This window comes from Ooceraea biroi, chromosome 12 (genome assembly GCF_003672135.1).
Source record: "Ooceraea biroi isolate clonal line C1 chromosome 12, Obir_v5.4, whole genome shotgun sequence".
NCBI lineage: Eukaryota > Metazoa > Arthropoda > Insecta > Hymenoptera > Formicidae > Ooceraea > Ooceraea biroi.
In genome coordinates this window covers 10,378,205-10,400,386 of record NC_039517.1, presented here as the reverse complement: position 1 = coordinate 10,400,386, position 22,182 = coordinate 10,378,205, and the positions used below count along the sequence as shown (strand labels likewise).

At 43.9% G+C, this 22,182-nt stretch overlaps 1 protein-coding gene and 1 long non-coding RNA gene across 2 annotated transcripts; both read left to right on the top strand.

Moving 5' to 3' along the window:
• The first annotated feature begins 1,121 nt into the window (after positions 1-1,121).
• LOC105281443 (Na(+)/H(+) exchange regulatory cofactor NHE-RF1) lies at positions 1,122-21,947 on the top strand. The gene is made up of 2 exons (XM_011342692.3): positions 1,122-2,219; positions 16,403-21,947. The coding sequence occupies exons 1-2, from the start codon at positions 1,794-1,796 to the stop codon at positions 16,736-16,738; spliced, it is 762 nt and encodes a 253-aa protein (XP_011340994.1). The 5' UTR covers positions 1,122-1,793; the 3' UTR covers positions 16,739-21,947.
• On the top strand, positions 2,755-10,176 carry LOC105281442. The gene is made up of 3 exons (XR_894315.3): positions 2,755-7,321; positions 7,553-9,153; positions 9,748-10,176. It is a non-coding gene; the product is annotated as an uncharacterized LOC105281442 (long non-coding RNA).
• Positions 21,948-22,182: the final 235 nt, after the last annotated feature.

The window sequence follows — 22,182 nt, the reverse complement described above, 5'->3', positions numbered from 1 at the left end:
AGAACGAATACAATAAACGAGAATAACATTGACATAAATTCAGAATTAACGATTATCCTCTCAATTAGGATGTATTTCGATGTTTCAAGTCTGTAATAAATTTTTCAAGTCAATTCGAGCTCGTGGTCAACCAACCATTATATTTGAAGTGTATTTGTAATGTATAAAGGAATCTCGCAAAGAAGAACGGATGTGGCGAGGTGATAGCCGTGTACGTGTCGCACCGCAATTGCCGTGCATCACCGTGCTTGCTATTTCGTAATCATTTAATAGGAACTTTTCAACTCGAACGATCGGTTTGCTTTCGATCAAAATACTAATTTCCGTTAGTGGCGTACGTGATTACATGCTTCACATTTCGTCTATTATTTAATCAAAACATATTAAATTAATTATCAAAGTCAGATGTAACTCATAATTATGTCACGATTTTAACTGCATGATTAAATTTCGGGTTGCATATTATCCTATCAAAGTTTCAATCCGATATAAATATCTCCGTAATTAAGCGATATAATTATATGTTATTTCTATCTGTTTTCAACCAATTTATAATCTCTTTTTTTTAATTACGAAACCTACATGGGCGCTGCATCCTTTGTCAATAATGTTTATGTACTTGAATAATGAGGATAATCGCGCAATCATGTGTCATTAATTTTTCATCGCTTAATTACGTCTCCAAGCAACCACTTGTCCAGCATGGTCACACCTTCTTTTATTGGCGCGATCATGCAGCTTTATCGTGGGTGCGCGTCGCGTCGTTGCGTTTTACAATCGGGACGATACCTTTTATCTACGATGAGTGCATTCATGTTTGCTCGAATCGTCATTGTTGCACACGCCCGCGCGATTGCATCACACCTTCGCGTTGCAATGATCCACGCACGAATACGAATCATTCATTCGCATTTCGTGGAAAAGCGAAGACGAAATTAACATATTTATGTCGGATGTGCGTAGACCGACGTACTCTACCGCTCATCGCGCATCGCGCGTCTATTCACAGATGGCGCCACCATATCGATTCGTGTTCAAAATTCTCTCGTATTTATTATTATCTCCTGCTTACTCGCGCTTTTCCAGTACGGCAAGTTCTCCGCGACGGTGTTTCGCGCGTGATTTCCACCGGCCTTTTATTCAAGAACGTGTCGAGCCCTGATTTTTGTTCCGTTCGCTCCGCACGAGATTGGCGCACGTGAATCGCGCGCATTCGTGACCTCCGGTTCGCGTGGCGCAAATTCAAATCTTGCTTAGGAAGGTAGAAACATTAAGAAAGGCGAAGGCGGTTATCGCGACGCAAACCGCGCGATATCGGCAAGAAAGGAAAAGGCAGAGAGGAAGGAGAAGCCTCGATACTCGGCAAGTCGCGGGTCCAACGGTACCGATTGGCGTCCGCCATTGCGCAGAATCGAGCGACTCACCGCGGATCCGCGCTCGCTGCCGCCGCCGCCGTCGTCGTCGCGTATCGCCAGTCGATTCGAACGATCGTTCGGTGGTGGCTGGGTGGTGACAGTGCGCGATCGGTGGGTTCGTTTCGGCGGTCGTTAGATACGACACTAGAGCGAGAGAGAAAGAAGCAGAAGAGAACGGGAGACCGCGGGCCCCGCGCGCGTACACATCCGTCTCGCGGCTGCCGTTCCGACATCGGCGCGTGACTCTCGAGGTGCGTGTCGCGTCGTGTGTTGGGTGAATCCGCGGATTCCGCGGATCAGCGGGAACAGGTCCCCCGTATAGCGTGTGCGTTTTCGACTCGCATCTGCTTCGTCGTCCGCCTCTGTGAGACCGACGCGATGTCCTCCCTGAAGGACGACAAGGTGCCGCGCGCCCGGCTCTGCCACATCGTCAAGTGGGACGACTTCCCCGGCTACGGGTTCAACCTGCACGCGCAGAAGGGCAAGAACGGCCAGTTCATCGGCAAGGTGGACGAAGGCTCGCCGAGCCAGGCGGCTGGGCTGCGCCAGGGTGACCGGATAATCGAGGTGAACGAGATCGACATCGCGAACGAGACCCACAACCAGGTGGTCGAGCGGATCAAGGCGTTCGCCAACGAGACGAAGCTGCTGGTGGTCGACCAGGAGGCGGACGACTACTTCAGGGATAACAACATCGTCATCAAGGGCACCATGCCCAACCTCAAGGTGATCAAGACGCCCGAGAGGAATCCGAACAGCGTCGAGGACCGATCCGACGGCAACTCCAACTGCTCCGTCGACGAGGTGAGCGGAATGAGACGGGACCCTGGTTATTTAACATATTTTCTCGTATCTCGACTCTGAAAGTACCGAACGCGCGATTTATTACGCACCGCGCTCTTCAGTCTTCAGTCACTCGAACGATAAGCCGCGTACTCGTTATTTTACATTCACCTCAAGGCTGCTTACTAATTTTTTGCGTGGTAAACACGTCATTATATATGTGATATATATGTGGTGTGTATATATATATATATATAATATATATAATTTGTGTATGTATCCCATAATGACGTGTTTACGCAATATAATATATACATATATATATATATATATATATATATACACATATGTACATATATTTCAAATATTGCGTCAGGGATGCGTCAATATACGTAACGAATAACTTTTGCATTTTCTTTCCTCGACAATTTTCTTTCTTCCTTCGCAGAAACGAAGAATCCCTCTTTCCTTCCTTTTTTATAACGTGCGTGTGATAGAAAAAGGCTTGGTACTCAATTTAAGGAATTTAAGGTCAGGTTTTTTGTTTTTCATGCTAATTCATTATTATGGATAAGCGTCGGTTGTTGGAAGCAGATGCGCGGCACGTTCGCACAATGAACGTTAAAAAATTTGAATCTCGCCAGTAAAAGTTACGGGCGCCATTCCGCATCGAATCGCGCGCGCAACTTTAAATTGGCGATTCAGAAATGGAAATGCTGCGCAGACACGATGCGAGCCGCGTGCGTCGCCGAGAGACAGGTATAACAATTTTCCTTTTTACAACAGATGAACCCAAGTTGAGATTGCCGGGAAAGATGCGCGAAGGTTTCTCCTGCGTTCAACAATAAAATAAATAATCAGTTTTCTCTGGAAAGGCGCATACACTTATCTACTGTTATATCTTTACAGTCTGCCGGGGAGGTTGGGTCGTGCGTAAACCCGAATAAATCAGGGAAGTAGTGCTCGTGGCGAACGCACGAGCGCCGGTTAATCGCCGGTTTTCCTCGACTTGGAAAGTTCCGGGAGCCGGTAACGACGACGCGCCCGTAAGACGAAAGAATCCGTGGCACTCGCGTGGAATTCATCCGAGTCCGCGTTGCTACGGGGCCACCTGTTGGATTCTCGTTGCCGTCGTGGCTGACCGCTCGGCGCTCACGTGTTTACGTTCGTCTGTCCACGCTAGAAAGTGTCTGGCACGCTCGCAGCACCGCGACGTACGCTGATGCTGAATATCGACGATCCGTGATCGACGCTCTTGAAAAAGCCGAATCATTAGCGTACTGTTATTATCGTGTAGCATACAAGTGTGCCAGAACACCACGTGACATTCTTTAGCAATGTATCATATTTTGCTACATTCCACTGGCGTCTTCTCGAGTGATTAATCTTTCTTAAAAGGCAAATACAAGGGATTGGATGAAAAATGGAAACATCAGGCGATACGAGAATCGGCTTATCAATTTCTGTAATTTCGCTCGATGCCTCCATTTTTTGTGTCCATCCTCATTGCAGGTAACGAAATTTTGATTTTAATTTTTTTAAAACTGAATATGACTGGATTTATGGTACTGGGCAAAGATAAAGCGAAGCCGCAATAAGCGCTGGTTTTCCCGGAAAGCTCGCACCACCTGCATACAATTTTATTATTAATCAGAATTGCATACTTTCGCAAATTAAGTGTTTGTAACGGCTTGTGAAATAAGTTTGATTTATATTTATTACGTTCCATAGCTGTTTTTCTGTGTCCGAAGTACACACCGAGATCTAGTGGCACGAAATGCGGTTACCGTGTTTTACTTTTTTTTACGTCTTACATGCACAGCTTCGACAGCAGCGTAAAGTATAAGCAGGTGCGCTCCATTGAATGCACGTGCGTCATCGTGCCGCAATTAGTTGTTTCTCCGCGCGAGAAGTTTCGCCGTGCTCTTTTAGCCGTTTCCATGATCGATGTATTGCGGCAAAGGTAGCCGGAATGGAAATTAGAAAATATAGAGTACGACACGCAGAAGAAATACGCTGAGGTTTCTCTCCGCCTGTAGGTACTTGCGATGAAAATTAGTCATGCATTATAGATCCTCGATATTCGCGTCAACGTTAAATTTAGCACGCGGATTTCAAAGTCCTCCATCCGTTCGGCGTACGACTCATCCTTATGCAATTACCATACAATAATCCGTCACGTGACACAAGATCAATAGCGGCCTGCAAAATGCAGATCTCATCTGCCAATATGCCGTGCTTTATTTTACACTTGTACGACTTTTGCAGTCTTCAATATTTTACTGTTTGCTTTTTTATGCGATTCACTTAAGGACGTTCATCGGTTGTAATCGTAGCCAAAAGTTTTGCGCACGTTCGGCTCTCTTTCCACGTATAGCGCGGCCCTCTCCTTACTTCATGACGTTTAGCGTAGACTGTACACTTTTCCATGGCGACTCTCCTTCCACATAGCGACATGCTTCGAAATACTGTCAGATGAAGAACTTTGAATTATAATTACGCATAAAGGATACCACTACGTATCTCCATCTTGTAATATGTCATTCCTAACATCGTCATGAATCATATATTAACTTTTTAACAAAATACATAAACAATTTCTGCCGTAAGAAATTAAAATATCTCTCTAGAACACGCCTCGCCTATACCTTACATGTTAAAATTCGTAACTTTGACATTGAATATCTCGACTTTGGTACGGGCACGGTTCTTATAACTGAGCAGGTATATGAATAACACTATTAGTATATGGTCCAAGTTTCAAGCAAATATATAGAAAATCGATTAGCCGATGAACGTCCTTAAATGCTCGTTTGTACGGTGATGTTTACAGGAGATTGCTCGCGCTCTCGGAAATCAGGTTTCACAGATGCACCTCGTAATCGATTTCGCCGTGATTTACGCTGTGGTGAACGCGATTAGACGTCACGGCGATAGAAACGCGCGTGCCGGACCAAGTATTTACGTGCGGATTATCGAGTGACGTTAACGATGAGAGACGTGACTTAGGATCGACCATCAAATTCATCGCTCGCAGAAAGATCGCGCCAAACGCAACGTCCCGATACCGAACAAGAGTTGTTTTCTCATCGGTCCCCTCGATCCGCTCGGTTCTCTCTCTGCGATGACGCGTCTCGTCGCGCGCGTCAGCTGACTAGTAAAACGAGAAGAAATCGTCATTCTTTTTCCCCGTGCGGGGAGAGTGCGCGATTATCTTTCGCGCGCGTGGATTTCTCATCGCATCGTGTCGCCTTTCTTTATTATCAGTTATGCGAAAAGGTGTTACTGCGATCGGTAGATAAGACATTATGATAATTTGAACGTCAATCACGCAAGTCCTTGTAAAAAAGTCGCGAAACAGTTTTCGAGTATCAGGTTGAAATGTTTCATTGAGACGTTATTGAAATGTTATTGAATGTTGGATAATGAACTGTTGGATATATCTATGATAGGTATATCAATATCTCAATACATATATAGTTGTTAAGATAGGATTTCAATATCTGTTAACTGAATTAGTACAAAACTTTACTGCGCATTCTAATCTAAAAAAAGGTAGATTTATCACAATTCACCAAAGATACCGTGTAGTTCGAAGCCAAGGCTGTACGCGTGATAAAAATTCCGACAAATCGCATTGTACACGTTTCAAGTACGTCGTTACCCGTCCATCATTCATAAGTTGGCACTTTTCATATCGTTTTGCAAATACTTATCTTTAACGCCGTGTCTATTTTTGTTGCATTGATTTATACTGTAATCCTAAGAAGTTGAAAGATTCAGTCTTCGACGGCATTATAGGAGTCACATCATTATCGAAATCAGATAATATTATTCGGGGCTCTCTCGTGACTTCAATTAATTCCACTGAAGCTGATTTAGCTAGAGACCAGAAGGTTAATTGGCGTAAATTATCGCTCTGCAAATAATCTGTCAGTATTCGCATCGTGGCACCATTGTCGGCGCTTCACTCGTATCGTTATCGGCGACGATATTTTAGCGTTTGCTCGAGCAAACGCTTATCGCGCTTATGTGAATTCAAGCAAACGCTACCTGAGACTTAATAATGCCGATACTGTGGTTTTTCTTTCGGGAACATCTGCAGGTATTTGCTCGGAACTATCAAGGCAAAAGAAACGCAAAAGACTGACGTGTATGAAACATGAAAGCAGCGTCCACATCTTTTTCCTCCGAAGTGCAAGTTGCTTTTGTCACGGTCTTCTTTCCTCGTTTAAAGAGTAAAAAAATTCATAGATACGTCGCTGGTGGAGTCTACCGAGTCTATCGAATCTAGAAATCTAGCGAGTCGAGGTCTTGGAAATGAGAATAATGAATTATTTTCTGATTCGGAGATAGAAGGTCGAATCGATCAAGGACGTATGAAACGCTCGCTATACATGGCCATATTTCTTGCCTTTATTTCTAGGCTACTAAATTACCCTCTCCTCTCGCCGTCTTCTACCCGCGTTAAACGCACCAGCAAATTATCGACGCATGAGCTATCACAGATCGTGACGAATGTTAATGAGGCGAGATTACAATGTTGATTAATGTCGTAACGTCGTTTCGTGTGCCGTGATTCGCACGTTCGTAGAATCGCAGAGCTAACCGCGACGCGACTCTGCGATTGTCACGTCGCTTTTAATCAATTGCAAATGGTGATATCGTGCACGTATGCGTTCTCGGTGTTGTAAGAGCGCGTGTTTATTACGTGAAAGGAATGTGAATAACCGCTATCACGTTCTAAAATATGAGACGGTCTCTCGATCGACGGCATGCGGGCTACTGGCCCATTCCAGCGCGTTTAGAAACTTTACTTTCATGCTTTTTATGTTTTTTAATCGATATTAACATTATAATTATAATTATCAAGTTCATCAACAAGAAATCGTATCATCGTAACTTGGATTATTAGGGTAAGGTTGCCTTCATTGAACCACTAAGGTATTTCGAAAACTAAAACGACTGTCGGCAAAAGAAAGAGATAGAACGCAAACGCACGCGTCCCTCCGCTATCCCTCTCACGCTCACAATCAGTTGCATGGCGGCCGCTACTGCAGACTGACACGTGGCAGTAGGTTTTAAATACCAAACAAAATAAAAATTATGAAATAACCACTCAGGTATGTACTACTAATCATGATTTTATCTTATTTTTAATGTTCCCTCACGAAAGTATATTGATTTGAGTTGTTATTACATCGTTTAGTTAAATGTTTAGATCTCACCTCAAAATAAAAAATCGTCATCATAAAATTTATACCTAATTGCTATGATTGAACCACCTAACGATTACTATGATTAGATCGGTCCAAGTGAAGGCTATTAAGTGACTTTGTTTTTTTATTCTTCAGAATGGCAAATTTGTCTCAAAATGAAATCGATTCACATCGAATACGGAAAGAGCGTGGTAATTACTACACATGGAACGAAACTAGTATGAAGCTTGTCATAGAAGCTTTGCGGAAAAAAGAGATCGGTTTAAATGCAGCCAGCAGAATATATTCTGTACCGAAAACAACACTAATAATTAGTTTCTTTTATTGGATCGATGATTCAATGAATGACGCCAAGTGGACCAAAAAAGGTGCCAGGGTCCAGTTATGGAAACCTTTAATCTCTTTATTTTTTATCATTTTCTTTTTTAAATGTTGATTGATAGATGCTGAGACTTGTTGATTGTAAAGCTTAATAAATGATTTCAAATCACATTCTTAGTTTCACTTTATTACTTATAATTTCAAATTAGTAGACATTCAAAAAAAAGTGGTCCAATAGTGGCAACCTTACTCTATATCGGAGAACTTGCAGTGTTATTTGTCTTTTTGTCTTGCTAAACAAAAACTATGTGTCCTTCATTTTTGAGAACTGATAATCTTTCAAATCTTTGTAACGTATAGTCATTTTTTAGATATTATTTTATACGCTACTTTTGTGATATTTTTGTATGCATTTTTAAAGGAGCTGGTAGCACCTTGTCACGTGCTTAAAACGCTATTTTCAGTCGGCATTGTATCGCTCATCATAAAGGTATTTACAAATGTAACCTCACCATGGAGATGAATGAAATATGATTGAATCATGCTGAATAAGCGGAAGCTTTACAGATTCGCACGTGCTGACGGATGTACTGTCGAGCTGTGCGTGAGCATAAAAATTATCATTTGATACTTCCTGCTTCCGATCGCACGTGATAATCGACCTTTCAAAAGTGCTGCAAGTGCTGGGCGCACTATCGCCGCAGTTTTTTTCTTCTAAACTTTCATTTTTTCCAGAAAGCCTTGACCATTCTATGCACTTATATACACCTATATCATTATCTTCGATAAATTAATCTTGATAAATGCATCTGTGATAAATTAATTTTTTTATCATTATACAGATAACGCGAGAGCATTTATCGAACTGCTTGTCATCCGCGAGTCATTATCAGCGAAGAATACGAGAGTCGGACGTTAAGATGTAATAGACGTCAACGACGAGCGGGTATTCTTCGCGTGTTTGCACATTCTCTGCATCCTAGGTGACTACATAGTAGACATAATTAGATCATCGTCGTATTCGAAGTCGAAGTTTCAAAAAGATCAGAATCAGCATTTGGTAAAACGCTATTTTAAAATCCACGTCGTGTGAGTCAGGGGAGTGGTGCAGGGACGGGGACGAAAGTGACGACGTGTGCGTTATTAATACCCAGCTTATATACGCGCGTTATTGTCCAGACAATAATTCATTTATGGAGACGCAGACAGTCGCGAACCGCAGTTTAGCCACTTCGTTTGACCCTTGAACATCAACCGGGAAGATTTCGTCGCGGCGGGAATTGGCGAGAGAATTCGCAGTAAGAAACGAGCAATGAGAAGCGTGATAAGCGCGACAGAGTGCTGCAACGTTGGATTTAAATAATAATATTTAAACTCACAACGAATTCTGTGATCTTAATCTTCAGAACTGAAAGGTAATCAGCTACATTTCTCTAGACATTTAATTTATAGAAATTGTACATATAACTTATACATATTATAATAAAATAACGCTTTTTGCACGCGTAACGCGTCTGGAAAATATACGGCAGACAGATACACATTGAATAGATAAGGAATACGACGGCTACGTTCATTCATGAATCGGAAGTAGGAGCTTTAGCGATACTTAGTGACGAAATACCTTTCACTAATTAAGCGACGTAAATATAAAACGACGCGTAACGATTCGCTCGCGTTTACGTGAGAACTCGAGCGACGCGAAGCGCGTAAAGTTCCTTTCTCCGGCGCGGCGGAGGGACGTCTTCTCTCGGCTGGTATCTCCCGCTCTCTCGTTGATATCGTTATCTCAGCCCCCGCGATTGTTACAATCTCGCCGGCTCTTGCACGAGCTCTTCTCCTCTCGTAACATTCCGTTCTCCAGTTATTCGTGAAAATCCAACGACTCGGCCGTGAAAATGCGCGCGTTAACGAGCGGAAACGCAGAAATAGAATTTCTTAAACACCGACAAGAAATAGATTCCCAGTTCCCGAGTAATCTTTTGTAAACGTTGCTATTTGTTTCTCAGGACTATGGAGACCAGAATGGCGAACGGGAAGGTAATCTCGGTAGCTCGCGGTCTCATGCGAAAATTCTCTCGTCTCGATACGCAGTATGATAACGTATGCAGAACTGCGCTCAAGGAGGAAAAGAATCACTCGAATGGAACGAATCCGCAGTAGTTATAACGTGTGTTATCGTGCCATGCGGTAGAGAATGAGTCATTTCAACTGCCGGAGAGCTGCTGGCGTACGAAAAGTCGTAACTGGCAAGACCCACTCGTTCTCGCGGTTTTCTCGCGGAATAAATTAGCTAGTGTGTTGCGCGACTGACTCGATCATTCCTACGAATAAATATCGAATAAATATCGAAAGATTATTGAAAGCCCGATCTATTAATTACGATCTCCCATGCATCCGCCGAGCCGTGTCGTAAATCATGATAAGCTTCCAGGTTTCTCGATACGTCTGCCTCCTCCGCGATATCCCGGATCTCGCTTTTTCCGATATTGTTCCCGGAAATATTTTCCCGCATGAATTTTCCAGCACGAAAATCTCCTTCCCCCCCCCCCTTCCCTGACGCTATCTCGCATTCTAGGAATTGTTGGCGCTTAGGAACATCTGTTCGATTGTTTGCTTAGGCGGTTATCGGTGCGAGTGCACCTGTGTGCGCCGTCGTGTGTGAAGCAATACGCTGCTCGGATGCGAGCCATTACGCCATTAATCGCAGGAAGCCGCGTCTTTTTTTCTTTTTTTGGAGGACGCCACCGCTAATTTTTACGGCGTTAATGTATTTTCGCAAGATGTCACGATATATCGATACCGGCGAGTGCTTAATGCGCAAATGCGCGCGCGAGAATTCTTCCTTCCGATTCAACAAACTGCTGCATCTCCGATGTGCTTCCGGTGATTTTCACGGAGATTACGTAAGTTCCGCGTTCGCGTCGATCCGTCACAGCGCGATTGCGTGCATCACGATCCTGTTACGTGGATTTGATTTATTTTGAAAGAATAATGTGCGTTTCTTAATGGCGGCGAGTACCGGTTTTGAGGTCGGGTGAAATATGACGAACTTAATTGAGCATTAAAAATTTGCAAGATCGTAGAATGATCTGGACGAGTTGAAGGAACTCGTGTAGAGCAGATTGCGAATTTTACGTAATTATTTTACTAGAAATGAAAATATTTATTTTGTAAAAGTATATAATTTTTTTAACGATTGCTTTACGATCTTTTACAATTTCTTTGAACATTGAGAGCTTATAAAGTCAGACATTGAGAGCTTATAAAGTCAGTTTAATAAGTCAGAATAATAGGATAGTTTAAAGTTTGTTTGTCCCGATGGTGATTGCAAGGTAATTACTTTCTCTTTCTCTCTTTAGATAAAGTTATGAATATGTAAACGCTGGGAGCTCTTTATTCTTTCATGAAGTTATAACATACCAGTTATGATAATGCGATGCGTGGGAGAAACAAAGGATCGAGAGATCCTCCCTTATCATGAGCGAATGTAATAATTATACGTGCGTGATCGAAATTCTCTCGGAAATACGTGAATTCTTTTATAGTTGGTTCCTGTTCAGATAATTCCAAAGCTCCAAGAAAATTTAATTAAATATTGTCTGCATTTTGTTATAAGTTCTCTTTGTCATACGTTTCATCTTACGAACAGCAGTTCTGCAAATGACGCGTCCGATCGATTGCGTAATGGGGGATTCGGGGAAGTCGGTGGAACAATCGCGAATTGCGATATTGTACTCCCGATACAATTAATAATCATCCTCCTGCCGTTCTCCATCTCGTACGAAATAGGACGTTTCCTGCCTCCTTTGCGTAACGCGACCAACTCAAATGCGAGCAAATATGTCACGTTCCGCTGCAAACACGTGAAAAGTCTCTTAACGCGTTTGCATGATCTTTTATTTTTTTATTCACACGCTGAGATATACAGGGTGTTTCAGAGATAGGTGGGCAAATTTTAAGAGCATGCTTTACTCATTGTAAGGATGAGAAAAAGTCATATAAACTATGGGTCCAAAAATGCTCTCTTTCCAAGTTGTAAAAATACAATATATATATATATATATACAGGGTGATTCAGAACAACCACGCGTCCTTGCAAAGACGTATTCTAGAAGTAATTCTGAGACGATTTTTCCTCTACTAAAATTTTGTCCGAAGTTTACTTTTTGAATTATGAAAGGAAATAGTTAACGAGTAACGGGCCGAGTATAAGAGGCAGACAGGGGCGGCGCGCGACGCGACTTACCGCGGCGCGCGACGCGGGGCGCTCAGCTGATCACTGCACACACGATACCTAAATACATACATGTGACACACACACACACACACACACTCACCTGTGCAGATGTTCGATGTTCTCATACTTGACGAATTGTAGCTTGACGGATGAATAATTTCACCGTGGATAAGATCGCACTTCACGTTTCCATCCACAAATCCAGTTACAAATCCACACCGAAGTAAAAAGCCAGAAGTCTTTTCTGTCATAAATTGTCACCACGTATCGATACGCACTCGGATTTACTGACGCACTTGAGTGATAAACGAATCTATCGATTTATTATTGCTAGTTGCTACCGATAAATCATTCGGCGACTGAAAATTATTCAAAGAAAGAAATACACATTACGCATAATCACAGTAATCAATCAGAAATTTTCTGGATACGTCTTTTATAAATTGTATCACGTATCAACACTTCCATTCAATGTTTCTGGAAGAATAACTGGGCCCAATATTTGTGTACCCATAATTCCAGCCCAGACGTTCAGTTTCCAACGACCTTGGAAATTTCTGGGTCGTGTCGGTCGAGGATTCTCGGCGTCCCACACATGCATATTGTGTGAGTTCAAAATTCCGTCTCGCGTAAACAGCGATTCATCGCTGAATATTACGCAAGACGGAAGTTCTGGATCTTCGTTCACTCTTCTGAGGAAATCCTCGCAAAATCTCTTCCTCCGAGGATAATCTTCTTGTTGTAAATGTTGCACGCGAGTGTAATGATAGGCGTGCAATTTTTCTTCTTTCAATATCTTTTGGACTGTGGAATAAGACAATTCGTGCTCTCGAGCAATGTCCCGAATACTAGTTTCAGGTTCTTGCTCAATAGCACGAACGACTGTTTCCACGTTTCGTAAGTTTCTCACATCACGATGTCTACCAGTGTCTTTTTCTTCGGTAAAACGCTTCCGGTTTCATATAATCTTTGAGCTGCTTCAAGTATAACGCTAGGCCTGGGATGTCTTGCTCGGTACGGATTCTTCTAATAATCGAGGAATGATTGATTGCAGTATCGATTGCTTCATCCTATTTATATGATCTTCGCGGGGGACTGATACCCCCTCCGCGACTCGCGGGTGTCTGCGATTCGTCCGCGGAACGGTGCTGGTCCACATAACGCCAGAATCGTCACAAATTTTTAAATCAGCAATTTCTCGGACGTTGGATGGGCCGGTATGGCCCGATACCGTGGCCTGCAAGATCTCCAGATCTCAATCCACTAGACTATTTCTTGTGGGGCTACTGCAAGGAAGTCATTTACAGGTAGCTTCCCGAGACCATCGAAGAATTAAATGACAAACTTCACCATGCCATTTTGTCAATCGAGGACGAAGTTCTGGAGAAAACGCAAGAAATGTTAATGAGACGCATGAGAGCGTGCATCACAATGGACGGCGGACACTTCGAACACTTGCTGTAAAAAGAAGTGTTCTAAAATAATTAATCTGCCCTTTTCAGGGCAACCAAATATTTTATTTTCGACGAACATTCTCTTCGAGTTCGCAAATTATTTTTAAAAAATCGACACGTTACAAGCAGACATTATCTACGATTCGTACTTGGCAGTACGAATGTTTCGAAGCGTCCCACTGTCGGTCATCATAGTATCAATCTGATTTATCGATCTAATTTACATTCGATCGATAAGTCAGCCTTGACGAATTAAGGCACTGTAAAAACATAACCTGTCTGATTGTTGTTATCGAGTTATCTTCGCGTCCGGTTTAGTCGGGTTGTGTATGTAACGCGTTTCTTTCTTCGAATAATTTTTAATCGCCGAATAATTAACCGGTAGTGATTAACAGTGATGAACTGATAGAGGCATTCGTAAATGCCTCATTCTATCGATCAAGTGTGTGAATAAATCCGTGAAAGTGTTGATACGTGATACAATTTATAAAAGACGTATCCAGAAAATTTCTGATTGATTACTGTGATTATGCGTAATGTGTATTTCTTTCTTTGAATAATTTTCAGTCGCCGAATGATTTATCGGTAGCAACTAGCAATAATAAATCGATAGATTCGTTTATCACTCAAGTGCGTCAGTAAATCCGAGTGCGTATCGATACGTGGTGACAATTTATGACAGAAAAGACTTCTGGCTTTTTACTTCGGTGTGGATTTGTAACTGGATTTGTGGATGGAAACGTGAAGTGCGATCTTATCCACGGTGAAATTATTCATCCGTCAAGCTACAATTCGTCAAGTATGAGAACATCGAACATCTGCACAGGTGAGTGTGTGTGTGTGTGTGTGTGTCACATGTATGTATTTAGGTATCGTGTGTGCAGTGATCAGCTGAGCGCCCCGCGTCGCGCGCCGCGGTAAGTCGCGTCGCGCGCCGCCCCTGTCTGCCTCTTATACTCGGCCCGTTACTCGTTAACTATTTCCTTTCATAATTCAAAAAGTAAACTTCGGACAAAATTTTAGTAGAGGAAAAATCGTCTCAGAATTACTTCTAGAATACGTCTTTGCAAGGACGCGTGGTTGTTCTGAATCACCCTGTATATATATGTTTTTAATGTATCAACAGCTGATATTTTCGCAAAAAGCGAGAACGCATTTGTTCCGAGTTAACAATCTGATCCGCCACGTGGATCGATGAAATCCGATGCAACGCCACGCCGAGAGAGACATCTCGAATTCCGTTACTTGATCTTATTCGATTTCCGTGTCTCGTTCTAGAACGATTTTAGAGGAAAGCATGCCAAAAACTCGCACACGTCTCGCCTGAATACGTATGCAGATAACGGGGATTCCCCTCCAAGAAAGAAAGTCGACGAGCATTGCACCATGTTCCTTCGCATAGGTATAATTAAATACCTGTCTGCGTGACCCGTCGATAAGCGCACGTTTTATGTCGGAGTCCTCCATACACGCGTTGCTAGCACAGTCCCGTCCGAGTGCTTCCCCCTTGATCGGCGATTTCATTCTTGCGTCAACGCACGTGCAACAAATTACATGTCGCTTTTCCTCAAAGAGCGCAAGTTACCTTGTAGTGCGCGCGAACAAACAGGCGATTTAGTCTTCATTTTTTATCCCTTCCTCCTACCCCGGAAGATTTTTTCTTTTCTTTAATCTGAAGTTTCTTCTCGTAGATGAAGCAATGTCGTCTGATTTACGGGGTCGCTCGTCCGATTAAACCTGGCGAAGATTTCAAGATTCAGCCTGCGTCTTAAACGAGACTCGAATTCTCGATAAAACTCTGGCTCTCGATCGAGTTCGCAGAAGAATAAAAGAGAAAGAAAAAAATATCTCGGTCGTGAGAAGTGAGAAGCTCATGGTCGTCGCTGCTCCGTGGCACAAATTCTTGCAGTTTTATAGCGACGTTGCATCAGCGCGAGTAAAAACGTCATCCGCAACATACGCAAAAGTCCCACGAGCTGCGAGAAGACAGCGAAGATATCGCAAATCCTCTATGCAGAAACAAGAGCAACCGCGCCTAGGCCTTGCTCTTATTAACCGCGTAGTCCTGATTTCTCAACGTCTCGAAAGAAAATTACGTCGAACTTCACAAGGATACCGCGATCTTCGCAGCGGACAGGAGAGAACCTGGAGAGCCGCCGCGAATTTCATCTGATTAGTCTTTTCTTCGTATCTCGATATTTTTAATTCAATAATACGTCGACTTGAACTTATCAGCTTATCGAATCGCGCAGAGGGAACGAATTATCCCTTCGCGGGCGAAATGAATTACTGGCGTCGTCAGAATCCATAAGATCGATTCGGGATACAGCGAGCCCAGTCGTTCGTGAAATTCAGCATGCAGGATCGCAGCGGCCGTGGCAACGATAGCCGACTAACATTATTTCGAAGGGATTTAAACGGCTCGCGCGCGCGGCTCGGGAACCGGTTCTCTCCACCGTCGCGCATGACGCCGAGTAATGGAATTCCTTTAAGTACCGTTCAGAATTGCATCAGGACCCAAGGTCACTAGGAGTATCTTCGCGCGCGGTGGGACCACCGATCCTTATCCGCGCTAACTCGCGTTACCCGCCAGGTGCGAGCAACGACGGCGCGATATCGCGCGGAAGAGATTTCGGCGTCGGAGCGCGTCTCGTCGATAGCATCGCGGATACTCGAGCGGAAACTCGTAATGCTTTTCGTACGAGCATAGTAGGCGCTTGTGAATCCAACTGTATTACGCGCATTTGCCGCGCGTTCCTCTGCTCGGCGGTTCCGCACGAAAACGCTCGAGAGAAGAGAGAGAAAGACAACATGGTGTCGTTCAGTCCTGAAAATCTCTGTTTCTGCCGTTCCGTTTTTGCTTCGCGAGACGAGCGATCTCCGTCTTATTCTGATAAGCTTCTTTGAAAATTCTTTGCATTTCTTCGATGATCTCTGTTACACAAGTGTCTCCTCTTCGTCCTGTTTCAGAGCACGCAGAAATCCATTGGCTCGAACGACACGGCGCACAGCGACAGCAGCACCGTGGCGCAGACGATAACCGTGGCCAGCAACAGCAGCGGAGGCAGCAACGAGACCGGCATGCGGGAAAACGGCAATGGTGACGTGAACCACGTGCACGGCACCGGTAACGGCAGCGTGGACGGCGGTGGTGCGAACAACAACGAGCAACCCCGGCCGCAGGGGCTGAACCTGAAGATGAGCGCAAAGGAACTGCGCGCCCAGCTAGCGGCGCGCAAGAAGTACGACCCGAAGAAGGAGTCGATCGGCTTCAAGGACAAGTTCGACATCGTGCAAAAACTGTAGACCTCTCGCCCGACCAGCCAGTAATTCATTCCTTTATTATTTCTCCGCCTCCACCTCTCGTCGTTGTCGTGGTCATCCAGTGCAACGCGACGGCTAGCTCCCAGTCCCTAGCGATGTAACACATCTTGTTATCAAGCGATCAAATTGTAACAAATACACGACAGGTCGCGTCGTTTAGATCGTCGCATCGCGGATTGTAACATTATGATAAACTGGTTCGCAGCGCGCAAAGAACGGGAGGAGTATCGGAACAAGAAAAGCCGATAAAACGTTCTTCGCGTGCAATTAATATTATTAATTGCCAATTTACTCGCGTCTCGGACGAACTCACGTGTGTGCAATCTCTTCGTCGCTCCCGCGCTAGAAATTGCGGCGAGTTTCGAGCCATCGGTTTATCAATCTTGAACGTAGAGCTGCGGCACGAGAATTAGTTCTCAACGAAAGTTACGCTTTTACAGCGTATTATTTTTGTAATAATAATTGTTATATTAGTATTATACAGTGGCACAAAAATAACGTTAAATATCCAGAGCAACAATTTAGTTTTAAAAATGTTCCTGTTGTAAATGACCAGAACTGCGTCCCGACATTAGCGAATAATTAAATTTCGCTCTTTCGACTCGATCACTCACACGATGTTCACGATACGTATGTATTTCTGTTTCGTCGTGTATCTACTCCCGAGTGCTGTCCCGTCCGTTAAATTTGGGAGATCCGTTTGCCGCTTCTTCCCACGACTTTCTCCGGCAAGTATTTATCGCCGTCTTCGGATGTAGTAATCATCCCGAACGTAACGTCGATCACGTGAATTCTTCGTCGGCGAGATCGGCCCAAGAGTTCCCTCTCTCTCTCTCGTCGCGAGTTAACGGCAGAGAAATAAAAATCCGACGAACGAGATATTTCGACAAATTGGAGATCGGCACTTAAAAAGATTTACACTCGAATTTACGACCAGAAGCACACAGCGCATTCGATAAAACGTAGTTAAACCGATTCGGCAGACGTTCATCGATCAAAGGACGCATTCAATCTCAACGTCGAACTCCAACGAATATGCAAACGATGTTTCAAATTTGAGTCAACCCGCGAGCGGTAACTAGCTCGCGATTTGTCGCGGTTTATTAAAGAACTGCTTTTTTGTTAAGGCTGCGCCGCCAGGACGACAAGCTGACGCGGACAAAATACGCGGAGAATTCGATGCGCGCGGAATCCCTCGACAATTTCGCACGAGGCATGGAAAATGTTCGCGTGAGTTGGCGATTTGGTCGGTCGGTCGGTAGACTAACCAACCAACCGACCGACCGACCGATCGCGAAATGTACAACGTTAATTTCGATTGCATGCGGAATTCGTGTAGCCTCGCGTTTGCGAGCACGAGGCTGTAAGGACTCGCAAGGACGGACGTTCCTCGCGTGCGCCGCTGCTGCAACGGACCTCGCCGAGTCAGTCAGTCGTCGGTTGTGTGGTCCAAGGACGAGCTGCGATGTAGGAGAAAGTACGGTCGGTCGTAGTCTCGGTTGATCTCCGTTATCGAATTCAGGACGCGAGTCTTACGTTCTTACGTTGCGCGCTTCTGCGGACACTTTCGGACGGACACGCGCAGCAACGCGAACGCAAAGTTTGCACTTCTCTCCTCGTTTTCTTCACTCCTCGAAATATGTTCTCCGCGAGATGTTGATCGCGCGTTATCTCGATGCTCCAATTAGCTCAGTATCGAACTGCGCGAGCCAAGTCGGGACGTGATTTTGTTTTCCAACGGGATCTCGATCCGATAATGGAAGATAATGGTTCCCCCGGTCACGTATCTGCCGATAAGAGATAGCATCGACGTGCTAATAATGCATTAATGTAATATTAGTGGATCGCGTGAATCGTGCCAGTTAAATGCTGTTGCGATCGCGACGACATGATTCGATTATTCCAACGGTGACAGAATGCGAATTTGAAAATCACCTCGCGGTTAACGAGCGATATTGCATTTCTACGCATTTAATACTTAGTAACCACTGAAAGTAATGTAGCCTTTTTGCAAATATTAACATCTTTTTGCGATATGTTTCACAGATTTTTAAATCGGCAAAAACAAATGGCAAAAAGATGGCAAGAGTTCGAATGCACCAAGAAGAAGTTAAAGAACGGTTTCCGAAGATATTACGCATTTAACTCGCTTCTTGCCACGCGATTCTTGCTTTTCTTCGTATTCCCTCTCGTCTACCGCATTTCTTTTTATTGTGACTTCCGGTTAACGACCGCCACGGTGGTTGATTGCCGCGCATCCCGTGGGAGAACCCGCACTGACGTCCTTCGAATAACTTTTCCATCATTATATGCATTTCTTACGTATTACGCGTAGAGTGCATGTAATGGACATGTAAGAAAAATCTTCAGCAGAGACGCAGCAGATATCAGAATAGTAATAGCGTTTGAAATATTAATCGGTTAATGCGTCAGTATAGAAGCTGAGAGTGGAAAACGTGATACGCGATCGTAATCTTGATTGCTCAATATATAGCTTTAAGACCACGCAATATGCTACCTTACGTTCGTAAAATCGTCGAGCACTTGTACCCGATGTTACGCGACTATTCGGAATGCGCAGTCAGAATGCGGCGATGAAACAAATATTTCTCCGCGTTCAGGGACAGGGAGGAGGTTTTCTTGAATATTACTCATACTTATAGGCGTTCACTTGGAGCGGGACGCAGTTAATTAAGCGCGACGGCTTCTACGGGCGTGCAAGCGAATATTATCAGAGAGAGCGACGATAACGGCGAACAGGTAGTTGCGGCTGAAATTTACAACTCGCGCCCGTGTGCGCGTTCGATAAACCGGCCGTCTCGAATGCGAAGGCGTTACGTAATCGGCGAACGGAGGAATGTCGCGTTACAATGGCAACAAGAGAGAAGCCGCCTTTCAGGATTCCACCTTCGCCTACCACAGCGCGCTTCTTCGCCATCGAGGATTGCGGAAAAGTTAGGTACACATCTCGAGGCTCGTTGCTAAATATTACGACGACATGTTACGCAACTCGCAATTATCACCGTCGTTGCCGTTGTCGTCGTCGTCGTTGTCATCGTGTACTGTCGTCATTACGCGTTTACCTGTGTCGGATGCACCGCGTTGCGTTGTCGAGATGTCTTCCTTCGTAAATGCGTACGCAATGAGCGAAACATCGTTTACGTTTAACGGATTAATCCTGAGTAACCGAGGTTTTTCTCACTTAATTTGCGCTTATCAGGAAGAGGAGGAAGAAAGAGACGGAGGGCGAGAAAGCCCTGCATTATCTTAATCACCTCAAGTCACTGTTCTTGGCATTAAACTTCCTCCGTCGACATTTTACGAGGAAGAAATCTGAAAAGCAAAAGTAGAGATTAGCAAACGTCTTCCCCCTTTCTTTTCGTAACAAGAACGAACATGTTACTTTAGTTTCCAGTTTTCTTTCAGTTGTGATTGCAAAAGTCTCCTCTTCCTTGGTAACGATTTCGCTTGAGGATGCCTCATCAGTGCACCGAATGGAACAAATCGCGGCTCCAGGCTCGCCGGTGGAATTGAGATTAAAATTAGATTCGCATCCGGTGTCGGCGAGGCACCGATTCGCACAGGTTGATTCATCGTTGCGCGATACGTGTAAGATTAATATGTATAAAATTCTGCGTTACGACGGAGCACAGAAGTAGACGAAGAAGAGGTCCCATAGTCTTCCATAACTTTGCGCGAAGGATTACGAAACGTTTCGAGATCGAGAGAGAGAGAGAGAGAGAGAGAGAGAGAGAGAAAGACAATGTTTATTACGTTCAGATATATGTACGATATTCATTCGCAGTTCGTTGCCGATCGCCGCGAGATTAATCGGTGCACCTGAGATTCGAGCGGCGTCGCTATCTTGTTACTTTAACATAAGTTTTACGACGCCGTTAATGTCACTCGTCGTTGAATGAACGCAATGTTGAAACGGCGATCTGCCCTTGGATTTACTCTTGTGCAATTTGACCCCTGGCTACCTGGTTGTGCTACGCATCTTCCGCCGTATCGTTTCGTTGGATGAACGAATCGATTCGACCGAGGCTCCGTATACTCCGCGGTATGCCGCCGCTGCGATTTACGACGAGAACAGTTATTAACGTTAAAACCTTACGTCCGCGTATCTGTTATTGTGTGTTAATTGCATCTGGTACGCGTAGACCGTTATGTCATTCGGCGGCTTGGTCTCAGGTGAAAGTATAATAACGAGGCACACAAATCACGCGCGCGTGCGCGCGCGCTCGACACTCGGTCGTCGAGCAAAAATATCGCATTTGCGCGGAGAAAAGGCACGATCTTGAAGAATGTTGTGACCCTCTCGCTCTTGTCTGTTTCTTCCTGACGGCCGCAAACAAGCGAATAAGTATTTTTTATTCCGCTGAAACATTTCGTGTCTCGTCGTGGAGCCTTGAGGAGCTCTAATAGCTATCGGCTTCTGTAAATAATGGATTTTTGCGCATAGGGACTGCTGCAACGATCAGACAAATGGCGGGTGACTCAATAGACGATAACCGATAGTGCAAACAAATTTACGCAATGCAATAAAGGTCGACCGATTATAATTAATTAATGCGTGCCTTTCACGACAAGTGAAAACGGCGGCGTTGCTTTCATTGCGGTGTAAAAGTCTTTACGATACATGTATTAGTAAATATTATATATATTAATTTTATATAAATATATATAATTATACACACACACATATTGGACGTAAAATTCAGAGAGCTTTCAATGCTTAATCTCAACGTTGAATTCGAGAAACGTTCACGCATTATTCATGTCGTCGATACACCGATGTCGTATCGAGCTTATCTTATCCGTATCGGTCATATGACGCGCAAAAGTGACAATAATAATTTTTTTTTACCGGACGGAGTGATGAAAACACGATGACTTTTCTCGACGTGATTTTCCTTAACGAGTGACCTTAATCGGGATTTCGATCTCGCCGATATCTAATCGTTGCATCAGATCCTTGGAGTGTATATAACCACGCGCACGTATACATACACGCACACGTTTAAAGTAAGGGCCAAGTACACATGTTACGATCTACGCACTCTATGTTCAACATTACTGTATTGTAAGCGTTTACCTTTAAGCATTATGTTTGGACTAAGGTAAGATTTAGCTGGTACGTTACTCATGAAAATATATTTACGTATATGTGTAAAAAGATAACGTATAGAATCGTGCATGTGTAAGTTATTTTCCCTGCGAATACGTGTTCCAACTATCCTTTGTTCCATCCTTTGTTTCCTAAGATACCTCCAGAATGCAGGAGCCGCGTTATATAATTTTCAAAAATTACCTAATGTTTGTAATGTACAATATGTTTGACTCATACGTTTCGATTAAACAATTGTTTCCCACACAGCAAAATATATCACAAAGATATCTAGAAAATATCTAAATGTCAGAAT